The sequence below is a fragment of the Balaenoptera musculus genome, chromosome 4 (assembly GCF_009873245.2).
Source record: "Balaenoptera musculus isolate JJ_BM4_2016_0621 chromosome 4, mBalMus1.pri.v3, whole genome shotgun sequence".
Classification (NCBI taxonomy): Eukaryota; Metazoa; Chordata; class Mammalia; order Artiodactyla; family Balaenopteridae; genus Balaenoptera; species Balaenoptera musculus.
This window is the reverse complement of record NC_045788.1, coordinates 19,091,753-19,101,643: the sequence shown is the minus strand read 5'-3', so window position 1 is coordinate 19,101,643 and position 9,891 is coordinate 19,091,753. Positions and strand designations below refer to the sequence as shown.

The 9,891-nt window shown below is 43.1% G+C and overlaps 1 protein-coding gene across 1 annotated transcript; it reads left to right on the top strand.

Moving 5' to 3' along the window:
• Positions 1-3,451: 3,451 nt before the first annotated feature.
• Positions 3,452-9,891, top strand: A4GNT (alpha-1,4-N-acetylglucosaminyltransferase). The gene is made up of 3 exons (XM_036851568.1): positions 3,452-3,580; positions 5,330-5,767; positions 8,944-9,891. The coding sequence occupies exons 2-3, from the start codon at positions 5,357-5,359 to the stop codon at positions 9,556-9,558; spliced, it is 1,026 nt and encodes a 341-aa protein (XP_036707463.1). The 5' UTR covers positions 3,452-3,580; positions 5,330-5,356; the 3' UTR covers positions 9,559-9,891.

The following is a 9,891-nucleotide window of genomic DNA, read 5'->3' as shown; positions in this document are numbered from 1 at the left end:
GGTTGCACTGACTTCTGTGGGCTTCTTGCAGACCCTGTTCTTCAACCTGGAAGAGTGGCGTCTGAGGCACAACTGATTCATTGAGAACAATTATTTCCCCTCATCTCCCTGCCCTTCTCCCCCACCCCTTCTTTTATCTGCAAGTAAATTTAAAAAGGGGGAGAATTACATGTGTGAAGAGAGTAATATCCAGAATAAACCCAGAAGCACATTCTTGGTAGCTATATAAGGTTTTGTAAGCAGAAGCATGTTTGATTAGTATGGCTGTGTGGAGAACAAAAACCATTATCTCCAGAAACACAAGGCTAGAAGCATTTTTTTCTTGGAAATGAAGAATAGTTTAAAATATTGCCACGGGACAAGGAGATTTTACTCTGGCATGAACTCACTGATTTTTAGTAAAAAAATTTTTTTTTCTCCAGATTTGACGTTGATAATGTCACTCCTCAATGTGTCCCAAGGGTTAGGCTATGGATTCTTTCTCAGTCTGCAGTGAACTGCCTCTGTCCAGTGGTCTCCTCTCTTGTCATGGAAACCCAACACTCCAGTCTCTGTTTCAGCATCAGAAGAGTGGTGAAAGGAATTGGTAACGTTGATAAGCTATTACTCTCTGTGTATTTGTTTTGCCCTGCGAATGGCTGAATGCTTTAACAATCTTATCAGTCCCACTTGTTTAACAAATGTTAAAAACCGGAACTGTGGTTCCAACAGCTCCAAAGAAAACAGGATAAGGGTTGTTGGCTTGAACATTTCCTCTTGCAGTAAATTGTAGTTCAAAGAAGCTGCAGAATTGAGAGGTAGCATTTCACGTGTAATTGTAGGCAACAAACATTTATTGTTAAAAATTCCTTTAACGTTTCCTTCTTGACACAGTGGGTCCTTTATAGCAGAGGGAGTCTAGATCCAAACACTGAACTATTTCCAACCGAGGTTATCAGAGGTTATCTGCAGGGCCAGCGAGTGCCGAGATCTCTGTTGGTTCCTTGATTTTCTTCCCGGTACTGCCTTTTCTTTGTATTAGCTTCAAACATCCAAAGAAGAGCATTATAAAATACAATAGAAAGAACAACGGATTCAGAATTTTTTCCCATCCTGTTCATTTCTTTGGGGCTAAACCAATCCACGTTTCCTAAGGTCTCATCACTCAGCAACAATTACCAAGGCTCCATAATCCATTGGATTGACCAAGTCCGGCTTATGTTGCAATGTAGGAAGTAAGAGCTCTCTCACAGGAGACCTAAACTCTAGGAAAGTAGATAATACCTGGATGCATGTGTGACTGTCACCAGTGTATTCAGACCCATCCATTGCTTAAAGGTAAATAGCTCTGGGTACATCTCTACTCAGATATCTGTACTGAGGTTCCTAGGGGTTGCTTGGCTGGTTGAAGAAGGCCTGAGATTGTATGGTGAAGATATCTGTGGGAATTTTAAACAGAATTAATGTCACGGAGGGTCAAAGAGCAGGGACATTCCTCAGGTGATATGTAGGAGACGCTGTGGATAAATGGCATCCAGGGTAAAGGTACTAATGAAAGCTATGGCTTCAGGGTCCAGGGTCTCCTGAAACCTATCCTTGAGCCTCTAGGGATCTGTGGAGTCCAGGTTAGGAGCTGCTGCTGTGGCATCTGTCTGCACAGACAGAAAGCTAGTGTGGTACAGGCCAGAGAAGGCAGAAGAGGGAGCAGACCGAAGGGAAGGCAGTTCTGCTCTGAACACGAGAGGGAAGGCTGAAAGGATCCAGGGTCCCTGGGACGTTCCTGGTAGAGTGCCTCAGATGACAGGAGGCCTCCTTGGAAAGACTCAGCAAGGACATCAGGCTGTGATCCTAAAAAGATCCCAGGCACCAGAGGCTGACTGCTGACTTCTGCACACATCTCAACAATTCTCACACGGGGCTGAGGATTTCCTTCTCAGCTGTTCACTGGGAAGCAGATTTTATTCATCTGAAAACAACAACGACTTAATGTTTGTCATCAGGGAGTCCAGGCCATCTACAGTAATAGTATTCCATTTTTTCTCCTCTTATCCTTGGTGGAAAGTGGGAGTTGCTTCTTTGGCTTATAGAGCCCTTTCATCCTCACAATGAGCCTGAGGTCAGCACTGTGCAGAGGAGCCGAGGCTCTGGGCAGGTTCAGGACTTGCTCTGGTATTCTTGGCTACAGTGGGTAGAGGCATGACTCCAAGCTCATTGCTCTTTTCATCACACCCTCTACTTGGTTCTTGGTCAGACAGGTCCTACTTTTTGTGCTTAGTATTTCACTGCATCGCTAATGCTCACTTTCATCCCTGTGACAAAGATCACCAACCACTTCCCTGCTCTCTGCCTCGACCACTTGTTTGATGGTGTTGGCTATCTTGCAAGCAGCTAGAAGGCACCAGGATCTGTGACCCACCTGAAATGTGGGCACTAGGAACGTACCACTCCCACAAATGGAGTCCTTTGGTTACCCCAGAGTGCGGTCCAGGAGCTCTGCTTCCTCTGCCCCTCCATAAGGAAAGAACGACCAATCTATCCAGTGCCAGGGAACTTTTGCAAAGATGCCAAGGTACCCTGACCCTAGAATTGACAAGGTCCAGAGAAGAAATTCAGCTCCAAAAGGAAGAGGAGTGTGTGGAGACCCAAAGCGCTGTTCCTGGAGAACCTCGGGCACATAGAAAACGAGAAGCCACCGACAAGTGGGACAGCTTTACTTCCCTTGATGTAGGAGCTGCTATATCAGGATCCAAAGTCTGCTTAGGGGGGAACCTCCCTGTTCACACCAGAGCATTCTGTGGATACCTGTTCATGGCTGAGAGAAGGCTCTGGGTGAAGACAGAGCAGAGGATGGCTCGAAAGAGGATTACTAAGCGTGCCTGTCAGGGGTGATAGGGACCAGACCACAGGAGAGTCACACTATCTTGGGAGATGTGGGGATTACCACATCAGTGGAGGGTGGTGACGCTGACCTCATGAGATGGGGAGGAAGCTCACATCCCACAGCGGGGACTTCTGGGCAAAGGGAAGCCACCATAACTGAAATCGGGGAATCAATTCTCGTTCCAGATCACCAGGCCCTTGGACTGCTGGTGTTTCTACATTACTTACTTATTTGTGGAGATGGATTTTCTTTTCTTTCAACAAAATCTTTTGTTTGCAAAGCTTGGACCAAGTTACAGGGTTGTCTGGTGAAGGAACTTCCCCAAGTCTCTGACCATGATTTTGACTGAGGCCAAACTGCTTAGGTGCACACTTTGTTGGCGCCAGGATTGTGCTACTATACAGTTTTCTTCAGGTGAAATTGTTGCCTTGTAACCCTCCTGATAGGCCCACAAACCAGCAGGATTATTGTGTAGGTCACCTGAAAAATCATGTGAACCCCTTACGATCTGCAAGTCTCTGTGCTTAGGGCAACTTAGCAAAGGGAGGAGTTTCCTGGGAACTTCTTGTGTTTGGCATAATCTTCTGCCAATGATTTACTTCCTTCAGCACTGTTGAATTGAAGGTTAGGTAGTGATTCATCAGAAAGCGTAGCAGGAAAAATCTTGTCATCATTGCTAAGACGGCAGGTATTGGCTAACTACAAGTTTCTGGCTAGAAGGTAAGCTCTGATTTACTGGATTTGTATTTTCTGAAAGAGTTACATGTAAAGCAAAAAATAGACTACTGATGAATGGAGATCTCTGCTGTCCTGGAGTTGGCTGGAGTTAGAGATTATGGTGAAGGAGAGAGTGATACTGCAGGTAACTGCTCAGAGCCTGAGCTTTGGGGACAGGTAGACCCTAGTTTAAAGTCATGGCTCCGCTAACTGTGTAATCTTGGCAGGTTATTTAATCTTCAGTTTGCTTCTTCTTAGTTCTATTAGTTTTTTGGTAAGTCATCTTGGGTTTTCTAGGTAGGCAATCATATTTTCTACAACTAGTGATATTTTTGTCTCTTCCTAATATTCATAGTAGAAATTATGTTCTCGTGTTTCACTGCATTGGTTAGACTTAGCAGAATGGCAGTGAAAGTAACAGTGATAATGGACATCCATGTCATATTCCTGGTCTTAATGGGGATATTTCAAATGCTTCACATTAAGGATGATCATTGTTATATGTTCTGGTAGACATTGTCAGCTTAAGAAAGTTTCCTTGTGCTTTTTAAAAAGCGTGAATGGATGTCAAATCTTAGCATGCTGTTGTTAGCATCTACTGAGCCAAAATGATCATACAGCTTTTCTTCTTTAATCTGTGGAAATAATGCATTTCATTAATAGTTTTCCTATTAATTCATTATTTTCCTATTGCAAATCATCCTTACATTCCTCAAATAAAACCTAATCAATGCATCTTTCCTTTTAACATTGCTGGATTTGATTTGATCATATTTTATTTAGAATTTAAAAAATCAAAACTTATAATTATTAGAGAAATGCAAATCAAAACCACAATGACATATCACCTTTCATCTGTCAGAATGGCTAGCATCAAAAAGTCTACAAACAACAAATGTTGGCGAGGAGGTAGAGAATAGGGAACCCTCATACACTGTTGGTGGGAATGTAAATTGGGGCAGCCACTGTGGAAAACAGTATGCAGGTTCCTGAAAAAACTAAAAATATAACAGAAGTACCATATGATCCAGCAATTCCACTCCTTGGTATATAACCAAAGAAAACAAAAACACTAATTTGAAAAGATAAATGTACCCCAATGTACATAGCAGCACTATTTACAACAGGCAAGATATGGAAGCAACCCAAGTGTCCATCAAAAGATGAATGGATAAAGAAGATGTGATATATACATATGTATATACAATGGAATTATTACTCAGCCACAAAAATTATGAAATTCTGCCATTTGCAGCAACGTGGATGGACCTAGAGAATATTATACTTACTAAAATAAGTCAGACAGAGAAAGATAAACACTGTGTGATATCGCTTACATGGGGAATGTAAAAAATCATACAAATGAACACACATGCAACACCATAACAGACTCAAAGGTAGAGAAAACAAACTAGTGGTGACCAAAGGGGAGAGCGAAGGGGCCAGGGGGCAAACAGGGGTAGGGGATTAAGAAATATGAACTATACTAGGTATAAAATTGATAAGCAACAAGGATATATTGTTTAGCAAGGGAATTATAGCCATTATTTTGTAATAACTTTTAATGAAATATGATCTGTAAAAATACTGAATCACTATGCTATACACCTGAAAGTAATCTGATATTATAAATCAACTATACTTCAATTAAAAAAATCTAAGCTTGAAAGTGATATTCAGGTATCATCTTCTTGTGTGCTATCTTTATCAGGTTTTGTGACTATAATTTTTAATTAATAGTGTTGATTTTAGGGAGCAGGACGGGAGAGAGGGGTGGACATGCTGATGAAGCTTCAGCTCGCCCTGCTGGTCATCCTGCTGCTTGCCTGTGGCTTCCTCTACCAGTTCACCCTGAAGTCCAGCTGCCTCTTCCCCCACCTGCCTCCCTACAAGTCCCAGCAGGGGCTGGAAGCCCTCCTGGGCCACGGGCGCAGCATCGTGTTCCTAGAGACCTCAGAGAGAACGGAGCTATCCCCGCTGGTCTCCTGTGCTGTGGAGTCCGCGGCCAAGGTCTACACTGAGCAGCCTGTGCTGTTACTTATGAAAGGGCTCAACAGTTCCGTGCAGCTGCCCCCAAACTCCACTTCCCCAGCCCTTTCCCTCCTCTCAGCAATAGACAATGTTTTCCTCTTCCCTTTGGATATGAAAAGCCTGTTTGAAGACACACCGTTGTTTTCGTGGTACACTCAAGTAAGTGTTCAGAGAATCTCAGAATGTCGGTGTCGAGAAGGACCATAGAAAATGGGTCCAATCTAGCCATTTTACAGATGGGTACACTGAGGGTAAGGCTAGATTGTCAGAGATAGGCTAGAACCCAGATCTTTCGACTCTTGCCTGGTCTTCATTCTACGGTGTTGAGTCCTGATTCAAGGAAACAGAAGAGATTTGATTTAGGCTTATCTTTACCCTGCTGCCTTTTGCTTTCACCTTATTTCTTAGGATTTCTTGAGACTATTCTTAACTGAATGAGTTTCTACATCTTTTCTAGGTGTATAGACCATTCATTTTTCACTGACAGTTTTAAACCCATCTATGTTAAACTTTTTTGCACCTAAGGGGGGAAATTAGGCAATATTTAACTTGAAAATGATGTAAATAGAAAATTCATGAAAGATCAGGTGGGTGCTGCTGTATGAGATTGGGTTACATTGAGATATGATCAAGAAACTCCTGGGGCTCTTAGGAATTTTGTAATTTTGTGTGAAGCTCCCTCTACCTTTCCCTTTAAAGGACACTTGTGGTGGCATTTAGGGCCCATGATAATCCAGGATAATCTCCTCAGCTCAAGATCCTTAATTTTTTTTTTTTTGGCCGCACTGTGTGGCATGTGGGATCTTAGTTCCCCGACCAGGGATCGAACCCACGCCCCCTGCAGTGGAAGCGCGGACCTCCAGGGAAGTCCCAAGATCCTTAATTTAATCACATTGGCAAAGACCCTTTTCCTATAGGAGGTAATATTTACAGGTTTCAGGAATTAGGACCACTGAGTGGCTGTTATTCAGCCTACTACAATATTTGTATAAAAAGAGAGAAAACTCCTGTTCCACCCTCTCTCATTCACCTGGGGACTGAGTGGGCTGTCCTGGGTGGGGGACACACTTGCACCTTGGAGGAGTCGGGCTGTGGCATCTTCTGCCCCAGTTAGGCTACAATAGGATAGCTGGTGGCCAGCTGTTAGGATGACCTAGCGTGCCATCACCTGCTGGTGACCGCTGGATTTGCTGCACTGATTTGGGCAACTGTAGCCCTTGAAGATGCCCAGGGATGAGTACTGAGGGGGTGGGGAGGGAATGAGCAAACAGAATCCTAATCCCCTTTCTGGTGCTAACCTCCGGGCGAGCCTTGTGTTTTACGTTGATGTTAGTCCAATGCCCACGTCAAGGTAGGCTTCCTTCCTTCTCTGCGGCTTTTGATACCTGGGTCTGTTCACTAATAATCACCAATTTACCAAATAATCAACTTTACTTATTTTTACTGAAAGTAAGTGGGTCTCTGGAGTCAGACTGCCTGGGTTAAAATCTAACCTCTGCCTCTCTTACCTTGCATGAATGACTGAACTTCTTGGTCTTTCCTTTTAATTTTTCACTTGAAAAATAGGACTAATAATAGTACCTATTTTTGAGGATTTGTGTAGATTATAAGAGATCAGAACAGTTATTGATAAATTTTTTTTTGAATTTTTGAATTATATTTATTTTTTTACACAGCAGGTTCTTATCAGTTATCCATTTTAGTGTATACATGTCAATCCCAATCTCCCAATTCATCACACCACCACAGTTATTGATAAATTTTAGCTATTATTATTCATGAGGTTTTCAGCAATTGTATACAATATAATGATGTTAATAGCTCAGGTGAAGAGTTCTGCAAAGTCTTAGCAGACTTGCTTTCGTTTGGCTTTATAGTAGAATTTAAAAAAATGTTTCTTTTGTCAAAAGCCAAGGGTCATTGTTTGATCTTTTAATCAACATATTTAAATTCAGAAAAATCTACTGTGTTTTCTGTATTCAAAATTTTAGCATTCCATTTGGGAACACTGGCATTTATAATGGGTTATTTTTATTCGTTTCAAAGTCAATTTCTGTTTTGTTCACATTTCAGCGTTTTCAGTTATCCTTGACTCCTCTGTCTCCGGCTCCATATCCAATCCATCAGCACATCCTGACCGGCTTTATCTTTACCGTGTGCCCGGAATCTGACCACTTCTCTCATCTCCTTTATCGTCACCCTGGTCTAAACCACCATCATCTCCTGCCTGGATTATTTCAACAGCTTCCTAACTTGCCTCTTTGCTTCTGCCCTTGCCCCCTGCCCCCATCTATTTTCCACACTGCACCCAGTGTGACCCCTTTTAGACTAATTCAGATCACATCACTCCTTTCTTTCAAACCTTCCAAATCATTTCAGTCTTTACCCCAGCCTACGGGATCCTCCCTCACTCCCGCCCCTGCCCCCGCTCTGATCTGGTTTCCTACCCTTCTCCCTTCACTACTCTGCACTGCTGTTTTCCTGTTCCTGTACATAGCGAGCGTGCTCCTGCCCCAGGGCCCTTGCACTTGCTGTTTCCTCTACCTAGAACCCTCTTCTCGGAGATACCAGCATGGTTCATCCACCCACTTCATCCAACGTTCTGCTCGAACCCAAGATAAGATAATGCTCCATCCTGTGCCCTTCGTAGCCCCCTCGCCTGACTTTTTTTCCTTCATAGTCCTTATGAACACCCAACATATGATATATTTGTTTGTTTGTTGTCTATCTCCTGCCAGTAAAGATTTTTATCTGTTTGTTCACTGCTGTATCCTTAGCAGCTTAGAGCTTGGTGAATAGCAAGTAGGCCTTCAATGAATATTATTAAAGGAATTAATTAGTGAATGAAGGCGTGGATGCATTTTAAGATTCTTTTACCAATTTCTCAAAGAGCATAGATATTAATGTATCTTATATTTTCATATTTGTTTATTTTTCTTTATCAGTTCTCAGCACTTTTAGGACTTACAAAAAATTCTTTCTTCACAGTTTCATATTTGTGGTTAATTTCCATCCTGCTGAAAGTGCCTCATACAGTTCATTGTGAAATCCCTTCTGGGTTTCAGCTTTCTACTGCTTTTTTCAAAAAACAATTTCATGATATCTTTAAAAGCTGCTCAAACCTTCCCATTGATACTGATTGCTGTACACTTTTCACTTAAAGGCAACTTTTTTGGGTGGAGGTAATTTTGGTAAATTTGCAATATTGGGCTTTTGGCAAATAGATTTTTGGGAAGTTGGCTTGCTTCCTCGTCAGCTACCCTGTGCCTGGCTTCCTGCTGTGACACCCCTCCCTCTTCCCCTGCCTGGGGGCTAATTTGCACCTGCTCCTGCAGATCAACAGCAGCGCAGAGAGATACTGGCTCCATGTCAGTTCAGATGCATCCCGCCTGGCCTTCATCTGGAAGTACGGCGGTGTCTACATGGACACTGATGTCATCTCCATCAGACCCATCCCCGAGGACAACTTTCTGGCTGCACAGACATCTCAGTTCTCCAGTAATGGGGTGTTTGGATTCCTCCCCCACCACCCTCTCCTGTGGCAGTGCATGGAAAACTTTGTGGAAAATTACAATCCAAATATTTGGGGCCACCAGGGTCCCGAATTGATGACGAGGATTTTGAGAGTGTGGTGCAAACTCAGAGACTTCCAGGAGGTGAGCGACCTCAAGTGTTTAAACTTCTCCTTCTTACACCCCCAAAGATTTTACCCCATCTCCTTTCTAGAGTGGAGGCGCTACTATGAAGCCTGGGACACAGAGCCGAGCTTCAACGACTCCTACGCTCTGCATCTGTGGAACCATATGAACCAGGAAGGGAGGGCTGTGGTCAGAGGAAGCAACACACTGGTGGAAAATCTCTACCATAAGCACTGTCCCAAGACTTACAGGGACCTGCTTCAAGGTCCAGAGAGCTCGGTGACTGGGGAGCAGGGCCCAGGTAACAAATAGAGCCAATGCTGGGTCTTTGGTGCTACACTGTGGAACTGGCCACTTCCTGGAGTGCCAGGCTTTCACCTGATCTCCACTTCCCCTAGGTGTGTGGAGGCTCACCCACATATCAGTTACAGTTACAATTTTCCACATCATTCCACCAAAAAACTATTAGAACTAATAAAGGAATTCAGTAAAGTGACAGTCAATACACAAAAAACAGCTGCATTTCTAACCACTAATAATGAACCATCAGAAAGAAAAAGAAAACAATCCTATTGACATCTGCATCAAAAAGAACAAAACACCTAGGAATAAGTTTAACCAAGGATGTGAAAGGCCTGCACATTG